General features: G+C 35.2%; 2 protein-coding genes across 2 annotated transcripts; one reads left to right on the top strand and one right to left on the bottom strand.

Annotated features, from left to right (window-relative positions):
• Positions 1-2,277: 2,277 nt before the first annotated feature.
• Positions 2,278-3,206, bottom strand: LOC110682461 (phytosulfokines 3-like). Its single transcript, XM_021858800.1, has 2 exons — positions 2,978-3,206; positions 2,278-2,602 (listed from the first exon to the last, which is right to left on the bottom strand). The coding sequence occupies exons 1-2, from the start codon at positions 3,071-3,073 to the stop codon at positions 2,471-2,473; spliced, it is 228 nt and encodes a 75-aa protein (XP_021714492.1). The 5' UTR covers positions 3,074-3,206; the 3' UTR covers positions 2,278-2,470.
• A 15,291-nt stretch (positions 3,207-18,497) lies between these two features.
• LOC110682460 (putative B3 domain-containing protein Os03g0621600) lies at positions 18,498-20,964 on the top strand. The gene is made up of 4 exons (XM_021858799.1): positions 18,498-19,249; positions 19,980-20,098; positions 20,190-20,664; positions 20,757-20,964. The coding sequence occupies exons 2-4, from the start codon at positions 19,982-19,984 to the stop codon at positions 20,960-20,962; spliced, it is 798 nt and encodes a 265-aa protein (XP_021714491.1). The 5' UTR covers positions 18,498-19,249; positions 19,980-19,981; the 3' UTR covers positions 20,963-20,964.
• Positions 20,965-22,924: the final 1,960 nt, after the last annotated feature.

The following is a 22,924-nucleotide window of genomic DNA, read 5'->3' as shown; positions in this document are numbered from 1 at the left end:
ACATATAGTATTTTATATATTACATATTCAGCATTTTCTTCCAAGCTACAATTTTTTGTTGGGGTCAAATAGTTTGAATCTTTACAGCTTATTGACTAATTCTAGATAATACAGTTCATTGGCCTAATTTTTGTGGGTGATGTGGGATTTAGTTATAAATGCACTTATTTTAATGGAAGAAAAATAGGACGAAATAATCTTGCATGTCCTTCATATTCACAAAAAAGTGGGATTCAGTTATAAAACCGAATCTATTTTAATGTGTGATTTCATACACATACACCCTGTGCATTAGTGAGTGTATATTGTACCAGCTGATTAAAATTAAGGTGGTGAACTTCATTTATGTAACATGTTGCACTCATATAGTATACTTTGTGTATAATATATACTAAAAGTCTTTGTATCACTCACCCAAATTTTAAATTTTTGCTAGCTACCCTAAAACTCATCTTGGGGAGCTAAAGCAGTCGAGAGCTATAAAAAAAAAGGACTTGGCTAATCCCGAAGTGACTTGAACCAGAATTTGATTCAAATGGGTGCAATGATTAACATGACTCAAATTTAAAATGACGTGGTTCGATTCCAGCCCGCACAAGTGCACAACCAATCGATGTGACCGCTCTAGAGTTGTAAAAGGCATTGTCATCATACATTGTATTATTATAATTGTAAGGTTTTGATCTCTCCACATCAAAATTCCGGCAGGGACACTTATGCTCAACCGGCAACTACCCGTGGGTTTGAATTTGAGTTATGTGACAGAGACATATTTATTAATATTCAAAAGATTTTATACAGATCATCAAAGACAAAATTTAAGAACAGATAAAGAAAGAAATAGCAAGCTTGCATGGTAGCTAGGTGGAAGATATATCATATATGCATGTAACATGCAATTTGAAAACTACCTAACCAATTTAGTAGCAAAGCTACTGCGCAATTTAATCTCAAGCTTCTAGAATGGCCCCATCCCATGCACTCTCCTAAGTTTTTGTCAAGTATATGCCCCATGCTAGCAACCTTCTAATGAAGCATTCAAATCAAACACCATTTTTTTTTTTTATAACTATAGTTCACTTGGACCATTCATTTGATAGGAGGGGGTGGGGGGGGGGGTTGATGTAGTGTAAACGCCATTAATGTTAAGTATCTAAATTTATTAATACGTAAGTGCTCGTATGTTTTTGTTATTCTTCCTTATTAATGGGTTGATTTTACGTGTATTTATACTTTTTTTTATTGGGTATCTTTAATTGCGACTTTAAATAAGCCAAAAGATAACTAATAAGTCAAAATTTTCATATCACGATAATTATGTTTAGGGCATTTAATGTACAAATTGTCCAAAACACATGATTTTTTGAAATCGGGGCTACTATTGGATGGTTCTTTAAAAACAAAAAGAGGGGTAGAAATTATATTATCATCATATGATTAATGCACGAACGAATAGTAGTATAGCCGTATGCCCGTATAGGTCATCGTCTATCCTTATTTTTATTTGAATGGAAGTAAAGTCTAACTTGATTCTTGATGATATTAGAATTAATGAAATATATAAGAAGTCAAAGATTATTTAATACTATTGTTACAAGTAATATACAAAATGTCACTTCCTACTTTAGAAAAACATAGTAATCCTCTCACATTATTTCATTAAGGTGGTTAATCAATTGTTTGTAAACCATGTATATTATCTATGTGTAATAGGAATAATAGAGTAATATATTATGAAAAAAAATAAAAATAAATTATTTATGAGAACGAGTGATATTGAATATTTTTTAACAAATAACAAGTGAGATATAATGTGCTCTAGGTTATTATTGTCTTATTCCACTTATTGAATGATCGGCATCCCTTGTTGGCCTCATGTACCAAAACTTCCTTGTTGTCACGACTCACGAGCGATGGTAGTTTATAACAATTTATGACATACTCCTTATTATATGAATATTGTCATATTAGTTCGTGTAATATATTGAATTAAAATCGTGTTGGTTAGCTATTTGAGGTGTGTTTTATACCATTCACAAATCATAGAGATTAACTTATATATCCTTTAATTGTAATAACAAAGGGTGAGAAGAGAAATTTCTAGCAAATACAAAGCTGGTCAAATTCGTACACAAACTATTTCAAAAAAAAAAAAAAGAAAAAAAAAAGAAATTTCTTAATTATATGTGCTATTACATATTATTTCTTTCGATATGTCTTGTTTTTCTCATTTGAAATCTTTTTGTAAGCCAAAAAAGAGAAAGAACAAAAAAGATGGAAAGAAATATTAAATAAAGTAACTATAATATACTCATATAATCTAGATTGATAAAGCGGCCAAGTAGTAAATGGTAATCATACTCTACGTAATTAACATTAAATTCTCCAAAAGATAAATCCTGTGAAATCTGAAATCATATACTCGTACGAGGTACGGGTGGGAGTATTATATAATTAAAAAGTATATTATTCAAGGATTTTGGCTTTGAGTGTAGATGTAATCAGTATGAGCCACGAGTGTTCTCCTCAGCAAACAGTCCTCATCACTAGCTCCTTCACAATTTTCAATATCATTCACCTTCAAATTTTCTTTTTCTGAATCCTGTTTAACATAATTCAACGCAAAAATTAGCTATGATAATTAGCCTAATTTTATTTTTAAGGAATAATTACATTATAGCCTAATTTTACATTCACAAATTAAACTTACGAATTTAGACGCATTATTACTTCCTCTGTCTGGAATTAGTGTATCACTTTTCATTTGTTTAATAAGTAACTCAATTACGAGTGCTTACCATACTAACGAGGTGACATTTATTTGTTTATTGAGTAACTCAATTACGAGTACTTACCCCATATCAACAACGTGATTACGTACAACTAAATCTAGACAGAGGGAGGATTACGCATTGTGGCCACACCCGTTAATATAATTCATGCACAATAACAAAATGTAAGAATATATACTACTTACCCCATGAGGAGAATTTTGCATAGGACGAACAGCAAAAGTTAGAGTAGTAGAGCAAACAATAAGAGCTATCAAAAAGAGTGCGCTGAATTTCGCCATTATAATTTAATTTGCTACAACTTTGGTTTATTTGGGTCTTTGTAATTCCTTAATAACAAGGCAATAATAAGAGTAGAGAGAGAGAGAAAAATAGAGATGAGTTGTTTGAGAGATAATTCTAAAAAAGAGGAGAGATGGAGAGTATATATAGGAAAGACTTGATGGTTGGTACGGTGTGAACTTTGGAAAGACAGACCAAATAATGGAAAATATAATTAACTAAGATAAGAGTTAAATTAAACTTAATTTACCAACCTAAACCACTGGCGGATATTAAATTAAGGTAAATTGTTGATTTTCGTCACATTGGATATTATTAAACCAATCTAGTTATCTTTCTTAATATAGGATCGATGATTTTGTGAATCAATGTTGATGCAATAAGCCAATAACTATAGATGATGATTTTTTTTTTCTCTTTTGGACATGTGAAAAATGAATGAAATACTTTTTTTTTTTTTTGCTATTTTATTTTTTTATGTGCGGTTTGAATATCATTTTTTGAAAAAGTTTTGATAATAATTAATAATAATTTAAAAAATGTTAACATCAAGTTGTATTTTTTCGGTAAAAATCAATGTAATAGATTAAAAATGTGTTAGGGCTTAGGGCCAAGAGAAAAGAAAAGGCTAGTGACATCTTATGTAAGATTGCCTAGTTACCTTACCTTATTAATTATCGGCTTATCGCTAATTTGGATCATACTATTTACTCCGTAATTTATTTATATGCAAACACTTATAATGTTGAAGAAATACCATGAGTATTTTTGAACAATATGTCACGTTTAACTTTTGATAATTTTGGTATAATACCAATAACTCATTCTTGTTAATATTGATCGTTTGTATTTGTATAATGGTTGGACATTATGTGCGTATTACCTAGCTTTTATATTAATATGGCGAATATATACTTCGTATAAAAAAAAGTTCAATAAATAAATCTTTTGTGGGATAGAAGGAACATTTTTCTTGTAATTATATACTATATTACATATTTCTTTTTTTGATCATTTAATTATATAGGGTCTGTTTTGATTTACTAAACTAAGCTGAACTGAACTGAATTGGAGTAAATTATTTATGAGAGAAGGAAATTAGGAACTGAACTGAACTAAAATTAAGCCGAAGAAAACAGACTCTAACTCACATATTTTTCAAATTGTTGCAGTATTTATTACAGTATTATTGAAACAAGTTTCAAATTAAAATTCAATGTAAACAAAATACTATTCATCATACACGCACCATGTCTTTAATTTGTTTGGTAAAAATTCCATAGTCAATGGCCTTGCTCGGGTGAGAATGAAAATTATAGAGAATATATTGATCTCCTAGTACAAATGTACAATAACACTAATGATGTGTTGTTACACTGTCACTATCTTAAGACTTTGAACTAATGGAAAAAGTTTTTCTATTTTCTTTTGTTTTAATTTTACAAGAGCATATAGACCAAAATGTAAACAATACCCCAAAATTCTCCTCGACCACATAAAAAAGATGTGATAGATTATAACATTTATCACTTAATTAGAATAACTATTTAAAAAGTGGAGACAATTTCTAGTGAACTTACCGATCATTCATTCAAATCAATGATAGTCATAATTTAAAAAATTAATTAAAATTGTATAGAAATTTCAATGATAGTTATCAATTCGAATGCCTTATCCTTAATAAGGTGGATTGACTACTTTCACTTACGTTTGCATGGAGACAATTGTAAATAGTGAGTACGTGCAGGGGCGGATCCACCTTTAGTCATAGAAGGTCGGTGACACAGTATTTTTTTTTAAAATAAAATATCAAAGAGACCCCTTATTATAGATAGGTGGTCTCTTTGATGCTGCTATTGGTAACAACAAACAATATCAACGAGACCTCTTATTAAGATAGGAGATCTCTTTAATGCTGCTATTGCTACAAAAGACTTGCTGTGGTTTTTTTAAATATTAAAGAGACCTGTTATTTATATAAGAAGTCTCTTTAATGCTGCTATTGCATTTCGCAATTTTTTTGCGCTACTTTCTTTTTTCATTAAAGAGACCAGTTATATTTAATAACTGGTCTCTTAAGTTATCTCACTTTTTTTTGTATAATTTTTTAATAATTTTTTTTCCCTTTTTATATCTTATATTTGTACAACCAATTTTAATATTTCCCCATAAAGCTTATCAATTAACTAAAAAATCATAAAGTTAATTCAATATAATAATTTTATTGTACCATTTGTTTATAACATGTTATTTGTAGTATTTTCGACTTGTAAAATTGAATTCTTAAGTACTGTATTTGGTTGTGGTATGAATTTTTGTGTCCTATTTTTGGATTGAAATCAATTTGGTGAAATATATATATATATATATATATAATTTTTGGATTGAAATTAATAATGAACAAGACATGGAAAAAAAAAATTGTACTTTCACAAATGATCAATAATTGATGGTGACACACTATCTCGGAAATTCTGGATCCGCCACTGAGTACGTGTGTGGGTCTTGGAAGGTTCAATTCAAAGGATGTGCCCGTTTTTTCTATTTTCTCTAGATGTTCTCTCTCAAGCAATTGACATGTAGCCTCTATTTAATTTGCTCAATCTTATAGATCAATTAATAAATGAGAAAAAAAAAAGTAGATTTTTCTTCATCTAGATGTTCGTAAACATGACATAATTTGATACGTTGTGGATGTAAAAGATTTACACTTTAATACAACAGAGACTAGAAGAGTATATATAAATAAGTATATAGATTGTTTCATAAAAAAAAAAAATTAAAAAAAAAAAAAAAAAAAAAAAGTATATAGATCTAATCACGGATTGATGAATGTTGGTATGAAAAGTAAAAAGGCTAAGACGAATCTAAATTGACACATACCATTTTGTGGAATTCTTTCCCAATTTTTCTTTATATACAATTGTTATGAAGTACATACTTATTAATTCTAAATACTACATACATCTTTTTTTTTGACCAGTAAACTACTGGGAGGGGTCCCATCCTATCTCAGGAGTGGGGATGTGAGGAGTCGAATCCCCATCACATGGGGGGGAGATGGAGGGACCAACCATCCCTCCATCCCCTCACTCCTCAATTGATATCATGGCTTTGAAATATAATGGCTACCCAACTATTGTAGTTGGGTAAATACTACATACATCTTATAAAATGTTATGAGTACCATTTTCATGGCTGAAATTAATTACATGCATATTTCTATTTGACTAATAAATCAATATATGTATATTATATTCCATGCATCAACTATTAAAAAATACAAGCACATTTCATTTTTATATCAAACAAATTTAACTATGGGAAAAACTTTCAACAAATAATCATGCGTCAATTAATTTAATTAGAATGAAATTAAATTATACGAAGTACTCGTATTGTAATAGTTTTTGAATTGGTAAAATAAATATATATATATACAAAAAAACTTACTAACTAATACTGAGTTTATATTGTAATGAACTATCTCCAGTTATGTAGCAATATTGAACTTAAGTTTACTAAATTTACAAGCTTGTCCGCAATTCCGTATAATTAATCTAATACGAGTAACGACACAAATGTTAAATACTGGTCTAGGCCGCACCCACAAATCAAGAGTGAGAGTCCACTTTACAAGACTAAAAGAGATTTTATTCCAAAACCATATGACAGTAGGAGAAGTAATCCCTTAGCCTTATAAAGCGATTAATCCTCTATTTTTCAACCAATATAAAAAACTTACATGTGTTATTTGGTAGGATATATTTCAACAACAAATAAACCGTTGGAGAATAAATTACAAGAATCAACGGCGGAGTGAAAGCTCGTTGCATTGGGTTGAAGTCCTTTAAAATTCGGTTTGACCATAACTTTAATTTTGAATGCATGCTCATGCTGAATTTGTTCTTAACAGAAAACTGTCCTTAGCTATTTCATTCTTTCGGCGATATTTTGATATGATGTCAATAATTTATTCTAAAGCGCGTGCTAAGAATTAAAATAGATTTGCTTATGTAAATGGAATCTACCTCTTTCTTAACCCTTTACAACCTAAAGTTCACTTAATATAACTAATTTTACTGTTTTCCATTTGAATGGTTGAATTCTTTTATAAAGTGTAGAAATTTTGAATCTTTTTTATTTTATAAAAATTGTTGATTAACCAAAAGTCCCTAGTCATAAGAAATTAGAAACCCATAGATTAAGTTGAGGATAGAAGCTTAATTACTAATATAATCAAAGTAAAGATGTCAACTCGATTTTAACTAAGGGCATGTTCCGATTGACTGAACTGAGCTGAGCTGAGCTGAACTGAACTGAACTGAACTTATTAATTAGTGATTTCTAACTACGGATCAGTGATCTTTGATTATTTATTGATTATTTATTACTATACATATGTGTATATACAAATGTACATATTATTATTATTATTATTATTATTAATTTTGATTATTATTATTATTATTATTATTATTATTATTTATTGATGATTATTATTATTATTATTATTATTTATTGATTATTATTATTAGTATTATTATTTCAATTATTATTATTATTATTTATTGATTATTATTGTTGTTGTTGTTGTTGTTGTTGTTGTTGTTGTCGTCGTCGTTGTAATAAGAGCTTAAAAGAATAAAATTTGGTTTTATATCATTAGCAATATCATTAGACGTAAATTAAGAGCTGAACTGAACTGAATTGAACTGAATTTCAACGGAAGAGAACAGGCCCTAAGTCTCTTTAAAAATAATCTCTAATTACATGTGGTTGTGGAGGTACAAGTCATATAACGAATATTTGTTAAATCTAGAAGCTAATTAATGTAAAATAAAATAAACTTTTGACTTAGAATTCTCATATAATTTTACCAATATTAGTTGTTACTCCATCTTTCTTGAACTTTAACACACAACATTATCTGTAATTGTTAACATGTTAATTACAAAGATATCCAATACTTAAGTTTTTGTTAGCAACGCGGTGATTGTACATAATGTACTTCAATCAAATAAATTAAATGTCATCAAACATTGTATATAATGAAATTATCCAATTCAAATCAAATTCAATTTGACTGTACGTGAAAAAAGGAGATCATAATCATACTACAAATTAAACACACAACAACATCAATCAAGTTGCATTTTAATAAAGTTTGAATGAATATAATATAAAGTTATAAAGGAGTCTAAAGTCTAGACTAGACAACATTAGAGAATAGAGACTCCAAACTAAATAAGATGAATGTCAGCATTCACACAGTAATATTCAATCTTTTATATCAATGTTTTCACTCCTAATAATATAAACTGTATGAGACTATGAGGCAATACTTCTCCATGATTTGGAATTTCTGACCCTACTCAGTTTGGCTTTTGTTACGTCCTGATTTATTGTATGTATAATTTCAACTTTATTACTGATTTTTGCTTATAGATATTCTAACATTGTACGAGTCTTTTTATTAGGAAAATTGTAGGATAAATGGATAATATAACTTCTATTTTATTGATTTAACATATTTATAAGATAAATGGAGAACAATTCAGGATGATGAAGGATTGAATTGAAGGGAACATAAGGGGCTAAGGGCTGGAGGGTTTTTTTTTTTAATAGGGGCCGGAGGTTATTTTGTTTATAGTTTTTTTACTCCGTTAATATTGGATTGTTTTTATTACTTCGTATTATTATTATTTGATTTTTTTAAAAAAAATTTTGGAGTGTTCACTTACATGATGTATCAAGTCTATCAACCATACATTCTCTTTCCCTAAAAAACAATAAAATAATAATAAAAAAACCATATATTCTCTTTTGGTGTGTACATGACCATTCATTTTATTTTTTTTAATCTCAATTTGGAATTAATTAAAAGAGCAAAATTTTGATATACTAATTATTTTTTTTGAAAATTGTTAAAATAGCAAGTAGTTGTCAATTAGTAGTATAGTAGTTAGAGGTGGCAAATCTGGCAATAAGTCGTTTGGATCGAGTCCATGCATCTAAATCAGGTCATTGAAGACTTGTTCGAGTTGGTTTCGAGTTCAGAATTGAATCGAATCAAGTCAGGTCATTTTTGGTGACATTGCTAAATTGCTTATTTTAATACGGAGTAACAAATAATGTAATTTTTTTTAAGGAAAATGTTATTTAATTAATCATATTGCATATTTAATTGTATAATAATCTGTATCAATTTATTTACAATAACATTAGTAGACAACTAGACAATAAAAATATTAATGTGCGTCAATCACTTAGTTCTGAAAAGAATAAAATGTACTACTGTATTAATTTTTATGGTAAAAGAACAATTATTGCTCCATGTCTTTTCACACAACAAAACAAAAGGTTGAAAAACAAATCCATATAAAACAAATTTCCGTTCAACAGTTAACACAAATCATAACAATATTTTCTACTAAAAAGGACAGAAATTTTAAAAGAATTCCTTTTATTCTTCATTCGGATAACAAAAAAGAACGCAGTAACCCGTTCTCTAATGTTAATCTTGTTACTCTAAATGCCTCATCCAAAGAATGCTTATTAATCATCAAAGTCGCTTTTAACCAAAATGGAAATGGAACACTCAAAGTCTTAAATATATGGGCCAGGAGATTTGTGAACCCGTGAAGAGGCAGACACTCCAAGGCATTTAACAAACAAATACAACAAAATGGGAATCCCTCAATAACTCACAAGAGTCGCAACTCCCTCCATATTTAAATAATTGCATCTATTCGACTGATAGTAGTTCTTTTCCAATGGGATTTTAATATGGTAGGCCATATATCATATGAAAATTTCCATAATACATGTGATATTCAAACATATAAATACAATATTTATACTCATATATTAATTTGACGTGAAACACATGTAGATGACACTCATGACAGGGCTTGTACTTATAAGTTATAACCTCTAGGGTGAGTTCGATACACATATATACAACGTTATATTCTGTGCATACCTTATATCTTGTCCACAATATTATATACTCAGTAATATATACTCATAGGCTTATATATAATAATATACCTTTGTGAGAAACCCGACTCTTTTAGGTTTTTATAGTACTATGAAAATATTATAGTGGGAGGTGAGGTAGTTTCGGCAGTCCAGGCCGCCTTTTTTCAAAAAACATTGGGAGAAGGTGGGAGGTGAGGTAGTTTCGGCAGTCCAGAGCTTCTTCACCACTGGTTACCTTTTAAAGGAATGGAACCACTCCCTCTTGGTTATGCTCCCAAAGATTGATGTTCCTGAAACAACAGCTCATCTTCGACCCATTAGCCTCTGTAACACAGTCTATAAGTGCATATCTAAATGTATGGTAAACCGTATGAAGAGAGCATTACCAGACCTGATTTCTAAGTCACAACATGTTTTCATTACAGGTAGACTCATGTTTGATAATATCCTTCTAAGCCATGAGGTTTTAGACAAGATCAACAAAAAGACTACAGGGCAGGACTACTTAGCGGCAGTTAAGATGGACATGAGCAAGGCCTATGACAGGGTAAATTGGGTCTTCTTGAACCGGGTACTGCAATATTATGGTTTCCCTCCTGCTTGGTTGCACATGATAAGACAGTGCATTTCGACTGTATCGTTTAAGGTTTTACTAGATGGGGAGACAAGTGAGCAGTTTAGACCTTGTTGTGGCCTACGACAGGGGGATCCTTTATCACCCTACCTTTTTCTCTTTTGTATGGGCGTCCTTTCGAGAATGCTGCAACAAGGTTGCGACATGAGAACTTTCGACGGCATAAAACTAGGTCGAAGGGGTCCCACAATTTCTCACCTGTTCTTTGCAGACGATACTCTATTATTCTACAGAGCAAATGTTTCCAGTACCCAGGCCATTTCAAATATTATTAACAGATTTTCCGACATTTCAGGACAGCAACTTAACCTTGCCAAGTCACACTTCAAAGTAAGCCCCAATACTCCGCTTTTCGTTCAGCAGTCCTTTAAGAGTATCTTGGGCATGCCGCAGGTGGATCGCTTCGAGAACCACCTCGGAACTCCGATTGACTTGGTGGGGGGAAAAAGGGCAGCATTTCAATTCGTTGTCGATAAAATCAAAAAATGTATCTCAAGTTGGAATGCAGTTCATCTTTCTCAGCCTCAGAAATTAATCTTGATCAACTCTATTCTCATTGCCATGGCCTCCCATGTCCTTAGTTGTTTCGAGATGCCGATCTCGGTCACAAATAAGGTGGATTCTCTTGTTGCAAGTTTCTTGTGGTCTAATAGAGATAACAACGGAATACACTGGGTGAGTAAAGACAAAGTATGCATGCCTAAGGGTATGGGAGGTCTGGGGATCCGGAGTCTCGGATCCTTTAATTCGGCCTTGCTAATGAAGCAAGCTTGGCGTTTATTTCACAACCCTCAGCTCTTACTCGCGCAAGTTTGCACTGCCCGGTATCAGAGTCTGCTAGCTAAAGGTATTCAGGTTCAGTATCGGAATAGAAATTTCTCTTGGGGTTTAAGGGGTTTGATAAGAGCGGGGAATACGCTGCTCGAGGGTTGTAGTTGGAAGGTGGAAAATGGTAGATCAATAGTGGCAGGGAAGGATAGGTGGTTGAATGGAAGAGTACCAGAATTTAAATTTTCGATCACTTTACGCCAGGCTAAGGATTGAAAAGCGAGTTACTTCATTTGCCCGTCGGGAAGTGAATGGAACCTCGCCCGCATAAGTTCGGCGTTTGTCCACACAGATGCTTCCTTAATTGCTAGTATGGAGCTACCGAGTGATGGTAATGGCTCGGAGGATTACTTGTACTGGCAATTCCATAAATCGGGTAATTACACAGTCAAAACAGGGTATGCATTCCTTAAACGATCGAATTCTGCATGTTTCTCTGACCCCGTTTCAGGTCTCTATAAAATATTTTGGTCGCTCAACATCATGCCTAAGTGGAAATTATTTATATGGAAACTACTACAGAATGGAATTGCTACAAAGTCTAATTTGGAAAGACGCGGTCTGGCGGTAGGCATATATTGTGACCTCTGTAGGACACAAGTTGAAGATTTACAACACTTGTTCAGATTTTGCAGGAATGCGCAGGACGCATGGAGGGGGGGAATTTTACATATCCTCTCACAAGCTAACGCAGAACAATCCTTTGGCGATTGGATTCTGTACTATATCCGGCTTTTTCTAAGCCAGGATGGTCTGGAGGGACACAAGACAACCTTTTTTATTGCCACTCTCTGGGGGTTATGGATAGCGCGTAATCAAAGGGTCTTCACCACGCATGACACTGTCAGTTTATCGACGCGGGCTATTATTTCGGAAGGTCTTCGCCAACAGGGTCTTTTTACTGCTAAGAAAAATGAGAACCTTCGCTCCTTGCACCCACCTGAAGGGGTGAACGAGTACCCGCCCGGGTTTTTTTGCGCTGTGTTGCGGGAGTCGGGAGGGGGTAACCTGCCGGGGACAACAGTCATCCTGGTTGACGGCTCGTGGAACAGTTGCACTAGAAGATCAGGTATGGGTTGGTGTCCGGAGGTACGTCAGTACGGGGAACAGGGGTGTCTAGAGGGGGCCTCGTGTGGCCTTGCTCAGTCAGCTCTACATGCAGAAATGAATGCTTGTGTGGCGGGGTTACAATGGGCGCTCGCTAGGTCGATTTCGGAAGTTACTATTTACACGGATTCTACTGGAGTTGTTAGGTGTCTTCGGGATGAGCAAGATTCAGATGTTCCCGTTCGATGGACTGTCGCTCGAATTCGGGAAATTAGCAACAGTTTTGATGGGTGTACCATTCTGAAGGTAGATCGGACTGTGGTGGACAGGGCGCACGTTCTTGCTACCACGGCGAACAGTAGTCTATCCTCCTTTAATTTTGTCATACAGTTAGTTTTTCTTGTTGTTTAAGCTCTTGTCAAAAAAAAAAAATATTATAGTATGACAAATTCTATTCTTAGTCTATGCTCAATATGAAAGCAGAAAGCTCATTAATTATTGAAGGGACAACAATTAATTGAAGAGATGAGTTTAGCAATTACATGATGACTAGTTGTAAAATGCGGGGTATATAAGCTTTTGATTTTTAAGGGGTTGTGGTTGCAATTGATGACTGTCCAAACCTTCTTAAATGGCTGAAATATTATTTATGTACCATCCAAATCTAGCAATTGACAACAGATTATGGAAATCTTATTTTCTTTTCAGGCCAGGGGAACCACATGTACATTATTGTCATATGTATAATTTCCCCTTTTCCTAGGAAAAGTTTAACCACCAGAATTGTTTTTTTTTTTTATTATTTTTTTAAAGGCACCATAATTGTTTGTTCTAATCTCAATCATAGGTTTATGTTGATAATCTCTTGCTAAATAAGACACCAATGTCCAAGCTGTTATATTGAAGATTTGAGTATGTACCTTGTTGTCAAGTAGTCACTACTCACTACGCTTTGTAAATTACTACTCCGTATTAATCTATGTATTTTATTATTTTAACACGGTTACTATTTAGCAGTCATAAGTAAATTTCACTCAAGGTAAAATTAAACTATGAATTTTGAATTATATTATTTGGTTACTTTTACCTTTTTAAGTACATAGTTTTGTATCTTTGATTGAACAACTTATTTTTAATAAGAAGTATTATTATAGTTTGTCTATATATTATGGTAAAAATAACTAATAGTTGATGGTTCAATGATGTGCAATTGTAGTGGTTAGTGTTAAATGCCTACCACTATTGGAAATATTGAATCACCTCGATGAAAAGTATGGAGCTACTACCGAGCTAGATACCTAGAGTCTTAGTTAGAGAACTCACTGCTTCTTTTAGAATATAAAGCCCAAAATCATTTTTAAACCGAAATTAAGATTTGGGCCCATTATGCTAAGCCCAGATATCTTGTGGCAGTTTTAGTCCAAACAAGACACTAAATACTAGTTAATAAAGATAAAGCCCATCTTGCACTTTTCCTAAATTAAGGTTTTCTAAGTAAATGAAAATGTTAATTCTTCAACTCCTAAATCCTAACATTTAACTCTTGAAATTTATAGGTATTAAAAAAAAAAAAAAAAACACTTTACATCTTCTATATATGTGTTATAAAGAAACACAAGGAGAAATGAATTGGAAGAATAAAAATTGTTTGGTTGTAGAGAGCATAGGAAGTTCCAATTCACGCAAAATGGTGTACTATTAAAAAAAGTAACATGTACTATCCTAGCACTTAATAAAATGGATCTAAAGGCTTCTTCTTTTTTTTTTTTTTTGGGAATTTTTAGAAAATAATTCTGCTCAGCTAAAAATATTATGTGCCGGATCTGAGTTATTTCAAAAAAAATTTAAAAAAAAACCTCAAAATGAACATGTTAAAAATAATCATATTGATGTTGAATTGATGACTTGTTTAGTAAAACAGTTTACAAAAATCGTTGAAAGTTAAAAGACTAGTTTAGGGCCCATTTTGTTCATTCATTTTGACTTATTTCAGGCAAAAAAAGCTCCACAAGTTTAATCCTACACACATTTGTATATATGTTAGTCCATAGTTGTATTATAATGGAATTAAGTAATTTTAGACAATACAATATAAGTGATTAGAAAAAGATGGTTGAAAAAAAAAATAGATAAAGATTAAAAGTAGGTTTAAAGATGGAAAGTTAGTTGGTTTCAGAAACTTTGGTGTCCCTGCCAAATATTATAAGTTAGTTGAAGAAGGGTAAAGTTACTGAAATTGAAATTAATAAGCAACTTTATGTTATTATGTAACATGATATATTCTAGGGCTAATTTACCTACAAAATGTAGCTGAATAAAACAAACTACAAGCTAGTAAAATAAACTAATTGAAGCACAAAGTAATTACTACATACAAAAAATCTTGAAATTGATTTTCAATCTTAAATTTTAAAGGATCTTGCTAACGAACGCCCTCAGAGCATTGGATAAACATTTAAAATATTGCCTAAAATGATATTAATTTGGGAAAGCATGACAAAATCACGCGTCGATCGTTGTAATTAATGTTCATTTTAATTTAATCTTTCTACTTTTAGCTAGCTTATCCAACGCCCCCGGAGCGTTCTTTAGCTTTTGCCAATTTTAAATACCATTTGTTACAAGTTTAACCCACTAAGGGTCTATTCTCTCTAGCTTATTTTCAGCTTAGTTCAATTCAGCTCCAATCAGTTCAATTCCTAATTTTCTTCTCTCATAAAATATTCGATTTAGTTCAGTAAATCAAAACAGACCCTATTATATGGAGTAGTTTTTTTTTTTAGTTGACATCTATAAAGATTGATAAGGTTAAAAATAAAACATAACACAGATAACACGGTAATGGTTGTCAAATGCCAATATATAAAGATCGAGCATTCGAGATTTCGAGTTGGTCCACACTCATATTTAAAATTTAAATAGAGTCTAGAAAATTTTAATAGAAAAGGAAAAAAAAAAAAAAAAATCTACAAATTTTATTTAAAAAAAAAAAACTGTTAGGGGTCTCTAGTAAGGAAAAAGTAACGGTTAAACAGAAAGAACACACCTGTATTAGTAACAGCTTTAAAGGACTACTTTGAATCTCAATCACGAAACAAGGGCATCTTTCACATGGAGTGTTTTGCTTTATATTTGCCTTATTAAGATTATTGTTTGTACCAGTTTCTTAAAGTTATACTCTACTACAACTAACTATCTAGGAGTATTCTCTATCAAGTGTGACCATTGCGCCCTTTAAGGACAGAAATTATAAAGCAACAAGGGAGAGTCTTCCACCACTAATTAGTTCTACGTAATCCTCTACAAATCATTAACATTTTATAGTTATGCTCCACGTTGCATATGTTATTAGCCACTAGGATCATTGCTCTATTGGGTAATTTCTTCGTAATTAAGAGTTTGTATTGTGTTCAAATTAAAAGTTTACGACATGAGTAATTTCTTTATGCAATACCATTTTAAGAAAGAGCGAGCTAGTAGTTATTGTAATTGTGAACATGTTATTAGAAGTTATTAGAAGAATTGCTAGTAAGTTGACCTATTTGCTAATTTGGTAATCCATTGAAATCAACTCATCAACACCCTCCATTTATGATAGAACTTAGAGTAGAAGTATGGAAGCCTAGTGGTGCTTTATCCTTTCCCATAGTAATTTATCTCTTTACTAAACTTGCTTCACTTTGCACATACGTAAGGTGTTTTCATGATAATTCATATTATCCGATCAAAATTATTTTGAAACACGTACACATTCAATCAATTTCAATGTTGAAATCTTAATAGCCTTGTTAAAATTTGTTTTAAATAAAAACATGAGTAATTAATTTAATAAAAAATGTTATATATTATCCAATCAATTTGTGGGCAATCTAAGGGTAAGGGAGCCTTTCACACTAAATTTCAAACCTTAAATGAATTATTGAGCTAGTTATAGTCAACCATGTCAGCAATTTGACTAAAAATAAGCTTTAGAATAGAGATAGATCAAACATGTAGCTCCATACCTACAATAATTTACAAAGATGATGAAGAAAAAGAATACAATGACAATCAAATAATGAATTAAGTTACTAAATGTAGAGAAACAAGGGGAGATGCATGAATATATACATTATCATGCATTTGTTATTTTTACTTTATATAGCATGTGTTATTTAATTATCTTTATCTTTAGACTTAAAAAAACAAAGTTCAAATAATATTTGGTAGTTGGCTCTTTTATATGCATGTCGGCCTCATGATGACCAATTTATCTAGCTTCCCTACATTTTGATCGTTTATGTGTTTGTTTGTAACTCGTTCTTAACATCTTTTTCAACCTTACTACCTGTTTGGGTCCAATTTAGTCCAATTAGGCCTAGTCATTAAATGATTCAAAAAAAAGCCTCAAGCAATTAATTCTCTTGCATAGCATTCTCTCTCTACACACTGTACTGACTTTAGCATCGGAGGGGCCTCCCTCGGCAACACCCCCGAGGCTAGTTTACGTGCGTTTGTTGTGCAGGAAACCTTCGGCCCAACATCACTTGGACCGAATCCAGTCTTCACCACTTCATCGGACCTTCGACAAGGTCCCATTGTTTTCACCTGAAACAATTTGGCGCCGTCTGTGGGGAAGACTTTCAAAAATCTTTAAGCCAAATATCTAACCAAAATCATCTTGCAATTATCTTAGTAGCAATGGCTAAGAACCGCAAGAGCAAAAGCCTCTGTCAAGGAGCAGGCGAAAAGCCTAAAACCCCTACACCATCACCCTCACCGGACCGGAACTCTCCCAAGGGTGCCAGCTCGGGGGGAGGATCATACAGGGAGGATTCCCTTTCTCCCGTAATTCACAACTCTCATCATAGGCCGAGTCCCTCTCGGTCTAGCAGAGGTCAGTCCGATCATAGGACCCGTTCAGTGCCCCAAAGCCAACCATCGACCGTCCGCTCTCATTCCCACACTCAGCAGAGGACCCCTTTGACGGGGCCCAGCTCGGAGGAGGTGGCGAGAGCGCTGGCAGTGCTCATGGAGGCAATGAGGGCACAAAATATTCCTCCACCTCGCGATCGAACTCCTCCGCATACCCGGCATCAGCGGAGGAAGCTAGACCATGATGGTGGGAAACCTCCTTCCTTCCGGGAACTGGAAAAGTGGGAAGAGGATACCTGGAAAACTGAAAGAGAGAGGAAAAAGAACCCTCAATTTTTCAGAGGATCCTCAACCTCCCGACCGAAAGCATAAGAGCAGCAGCTCAGCCTCTCGGCCAGAATCTGCTCACCGAGAACAACCTGAGACTGTTCGCCGAAGCGTCCTCGACCGACTCGGCGGTAAGGAACCGAGCGTGCACAGTCGCTTCTCATTCCCTGCAGCCGAGGCCCAGACTTCCCAGCCAGGGACGAAAACCACTCCTACCTCTCTAAGAGGGCGGAGCGCGGTCCCTTCGGCCAGGAACAAGGGCAAGGTCGTTATGCTACCCACCAGTTCCCCATTCGAGCAATGGATACTGGAAGAGCACGTGCCCACGGTTAAAATACCGTCGCACATCACATATGATGGGACTTCGGATCCGAAGGACCACGTCGCCTCGTATGAGGCTCATATGCATCTTTGCCCCAGATCCGAAGCGACTTGGTGCAAATATTTTCCAACCACTCTCAAGGGGGTCGCGCAAGCATGGATCTCTAAGGGAGTGAAGCAAGGCTCTATAACAGGGTGGGATGATTTGTCCTCCAAATTTAGGAGCAAGTTTTCCACGGCAAACCGCCGAGAGAAGACTACTGCAGAACTCATGGGTCTGCAACAGGGGGAGACCGAAAGCCTCCGAGACTATCTGACCCGTTTCAGCAACGAGTCATCCAGAGTCTCTCAGCTGGACCAGGGGCTAGCCGTTTTTGGCCTTCAGCCCGGGAAGTTCCTAGACTTCATGGTCATGCATACCCCGCACACCTTGGAGGAAGCTCTGAACGCCTCGGATAAATTCATCCGAGCCGAAGAGTGGAACAAAACAAAAACCCGACCTCAATCTGGGGGAGGGAAGCAAAAACAAACACCCTTGTCTGAAGGCCAAAGCCAGAGGACAAATGGAAAGGCCAAGGCCTCGGAACAATCTTCGGCCAGCGAGCCAAAGAAGGAAAAATCTGCCTCATACACAGGCAGATACGAGTCCTACACTCCGCTCTCTCTTCCACGCGCCAAAATTTACAGCGTGACGAAGGAGGAGCAAATTTATCGAAAGCCGAGACTAGGGGTGTACAAAAACTGGACCGGACCTGAAACCGGACCTGAACCGACCTGATCCAGACCGGACCTGACCCGGACCTGTTGATTCAGGTCCGGTCCCGGTCCTTAAAAATAAAGGTTCCCGGTTCCGGTCTGGACCCGGTCTAAACCCGGGGTTTTCAGGTCCGGACCTGAAACCCGGAAAAATTGTATTTTAAAAAAAAAAAAAAAAAAAAAAAAAATTCAAAAATCAAAATAACGCTGCTGCTTGAGTGACGCTTCAGTTCTCTTTCATTTCATTCTAACCCTAACAAACAGGTTGTCTCCCCCTCTCCCTCAAGCTCACTGTCTCCAGTCTCAGCCCAACGCGGCAACGCCCACCGACGACACCTCCTGCCTTCCTCACTCTCTCAGGCGAAGCCCAGGCGCCCACCGACCACCGCATGAGACAGCTACTGCGCGATTTTCCATTTCTCCGGTAAGTTATTTTTTTTTTTAATGTTAATCTAAATTATCTAATTATGTTTGGGTATTTTGTATTAGAAATAATGAATTAAGTGTTAGAATTTATATGTTTATTCATGTTTCAATTGCTTATAATGATTATTTGATGTTTGCATGTTGAATTTCTTTTTTTTACTTCAATGTTTTCGAATTTATGTTTTTCTTTTTTGGTTTATTTTCGAATTTCTTTCGAATTTATGTTTTTTTTTTGGTTTTTTTTAGTTTAAAGTTTAGGGTTTTAGGGTTTAATGTTTAGAATTGATAACAAGTATGGTTTATCTTCGAATTTATGTTTTTTTTTTGGTTTTTTTTAGTTTAAAGTTTAGGGTTTTAGGGTTTAATAAAATCAGAAGAGCAGAGAAAGTAGTGATTAGATTGTAAACATCTAGTAGTCTAGTGTTTATCTAGTACTTTGCATTGACCTTTGGCATGGCTTCAAATTGAATAGTTGATTTTATGCATTCGGATGCATAAATTCTATGTTATTAGTCATTATATAAGCGTTGTTGCATAAACTTATCATTGCAGAAAAATGCACTGGTTGAGAAATAGCAGATCTATAAATATTGGTCTGAATTCCTTACAATTTAGCACCAATTCTTCAGGAGTTTGAGTAAATTCTGACATATAATATGGGAACATGAATAATGTCTGATTTTCTATGTTATTTCTATGTTCGGTGTCACCTAAATTTATCACTGCAGTTATGGGGAAGAAATGCGAAGGCTGTAAAATTGCGGAGAATTATAATTATTGGTCTGAACTTCCTGCAACAAAACACCAATTCTTCAAGGTCATGTATGGCGATTTTGAGCACCAAATGGTAGGAAAATATGTTATGAAAGCAACTGCACTTATATTATTAATATATATTAGCTCACTTGATTGAATTTTTTGGTGAACATTTCTTGCAGAATATTCCTCAGAAGTTCATGGAGTGTTTCAAGGAGAAACTCTCCCCGTGGTGTACACTTATAGCGCCAAGTAAACACAAATGGAAAATCAGACTCTCGAGTACATATGATGAAAGGCCATTGGTGTTTACAGATGGATGGAAACAGTTTGTTCGTGACAATGGAGTGGAAACAAATGACTTCTTAGTGTTCCGTTTTGTTGGAGACTCCTCGTTTGAGGTGTCAGTGTTTGACAAGAGTGGTTGGGAGAAAGAGGGTTGTCACTTTTCCATTAATTCCAATTCAATCTCAAGAAGATTCTCTTGTACAAGTAATCTCCACATCAACCATGGTAGTGTGGCTAAAGAAGAAATTGAGATTTGTGACTCATCATCAGAGGATTATTCTTTGTGGAAGGAAGACGAAGAAGAGACTGAGGATGTAAGTCATGTAATAACGGAAGAAAAGAGGGAGAGAAGAGGAAGCTCAAGTGAAGGTAATACAAACTAGTCATTCCTCATTAGAGTTTGTCTATAATTTGAATTCATATATGTATTACTGTATTATAATTTGATGGCCATGATGCAGGAAAATTTCCTCAAAGCCAAAAGTACTTCATATCGAATAGGCGGGATCTTAAACCTGGAGAAAAGAAAAGGGCTTCCAAGATGGCAGAGTGTTATAGGCGCAACATGAAGGATAATAAGAGAGTGTTTCCTGTGTTTCAGATAGCCAAAAGTACTTCATATCGAATTTATGTTTTTTTTTTGGTATTTTTGGTGTTTGAGAATTGAGACTTTATACTTTTATAGACTTTATGTAGTTTTGTACTTTTGTGATTAATAATTTTGGTTTGTATGTAATTATTTAATTATGCAACAGGTCTAAAAATCACAAAACAGGTCCATACGCAGGTCCATATGCAGGTCCAACAAGTTTTTTATTAAAAAAAATAAAAAAAAACGAAAAAAATCACAAAACAGGTCCATTCAGGTCCAAACCTGGACCGGACCTGATTTTTCAGGTCTAGCCCGGAACCGGACCTGTTAATTCAGGTCCGGTCCCCGGTCCTCATAATTACCCAATTCAGGTCCCCGGTCCAAACAGGTCCGGTCCAGGTCCGGTCCGGTTTTGGATCGGTGTACACCCCTAGCCGAGACCACTCCCAGAGTGGTATCAGCGAAAAAATAAAAATCAGTGGTGCGAGTTCCACGAATCTCCGGGACATAACACTGAGGAGTGTATCCAACTGAAGGAACAGATAGAGGACATGGTCTGGAAGGGATACTTGAAAAAATACATCGCGGATCACCGCGAGAAAAAGGAGGCCGAGAAGTCAGCAAAGGACCCTCGGCAAGACCTCGACTTCCCCCGGAAGAACAGTAAAAAGGCGGAGGGAAAATTCTCTCCGATCAATGTTATCTCGGGAGGAATATGCTCCCCAGTCGCCGGTGCCGAACATGACGTTCACAGCCGCCGACTGCCGGGGGGTAACGTTCCCTCACGAGGATCCGTTGGTGATCATCGCCACGGTGGCCAACCACGACGTCAGCAAGGTCCTTGTTGACGGTGGCAGCGGAGCAAACATTCTGTTCCGAAAGGCCTACAATCGAATCAAGCTGAAGCCCAAGCACCTTACGCCGGTACCCTACCCGGTATCCGGATTCAACGGGGCTTCAACTTATCCAGATGGGAAGGTGACACTTCTGGTCACCATCGGCTGCGATGAGGCAGCCAGGAATGTCATGACTGAATTTTTGGTCATTGACGCTCCTTTAGTGTACAACGTGATTTTGGGGAGACCCATAATTCATGAGATCCAAGGGGTCGTCTCAACTTATCATCAGCTGATGATTTACGTCTCAGACGCCGGCTTCCCCAAAAGGATACAGGGCAGCCAAAAGGACGCCCGAAGGTGCAACTACCTCAAGCCATCCACTAGTCGCCCAGATGACGACAAGGATGAGGTGGAGAAAGAAAAAGAAAGAGAGCCAAGCACAAAAAATCCGAAAGGCCTAAGTGCTTCGGCCTAAGGATCTGTGCCCAGAGAAAAAGGGCTAGAAAGGGAAAAGGCTAGCTCTTCAGCTGAGCCGAAAGACTCAGAAAGCCAGCCGAAGAACAAAAAGACTGGGACACCTGCTGACATAGGCAGCAGGCCAGATAGTGAAGAGTCCAATCCATCAGCAATGGACATGGACCAACAGACTGAAACAGTTGAGTTGGCCGAAGGAGACGCTGAGAAATATGTAACAATCGGGATGGACCTTGATCCGAACACCCGTTGTGAACTTATTCAGCTCCTTTGGGACAACAGAGATGTGTTTGCTTTCTCGGCAGCTGATATGCCCGGGATAAGTCCAGACCTCATCTCCCATAAGCTTAATGTTGACCCAACGTGTCTAGGGGTGTACAAAAATTGGCCCGGACCTGAAACCGGACCTGAACCGACCTGAACCGGACCGGACCTGACCCGGACCTGTTGATTCAGGTCCGGTCTCGGTTCTTAAAAATCCAGGTTCCCGGTCCCGGTCCGGACCCGGTCCAAACCCGGGGTTTTCAGGTCCGGACCTGAAACCCGGGAAAATCGTAATTAAAAAAAAAAAAAAGAAGAAAACCAAACTCTGAAAAATTGAAACTGAGTTTTCGTGGACTTATTTGTATTTTCGGTGGACTCATTTGTATTTTTGGTGTTTGAGAATCGGGACTTTATAGACTTTATGTAGTTTTGTAATTGATAATTTTGGTTTGTATGTAAT

Source organism: Chenopodium quinoa, unplaced genomic scaffold (genome assembly GCF_001683475.1).
Source record: "Chenopodium quinoa cultivar QQ74 unplaced genomic scaffold, ASM168347v1, whole genome shotgun sequence".
Taxonomy (NCBI): domain Eukaryota; kingdom Viridiplantae; phylum Streptophyta; class Magnoliopsida; order Caryophyllales; family Amaranthaceae; genus Chenopodium; species Chenopodium quinoa.
The sequence above is the reverse complement of the archived record's forward strand: the minus strand, read 5'-3'. Positions and strand labels throughout refer to the sequence as shown.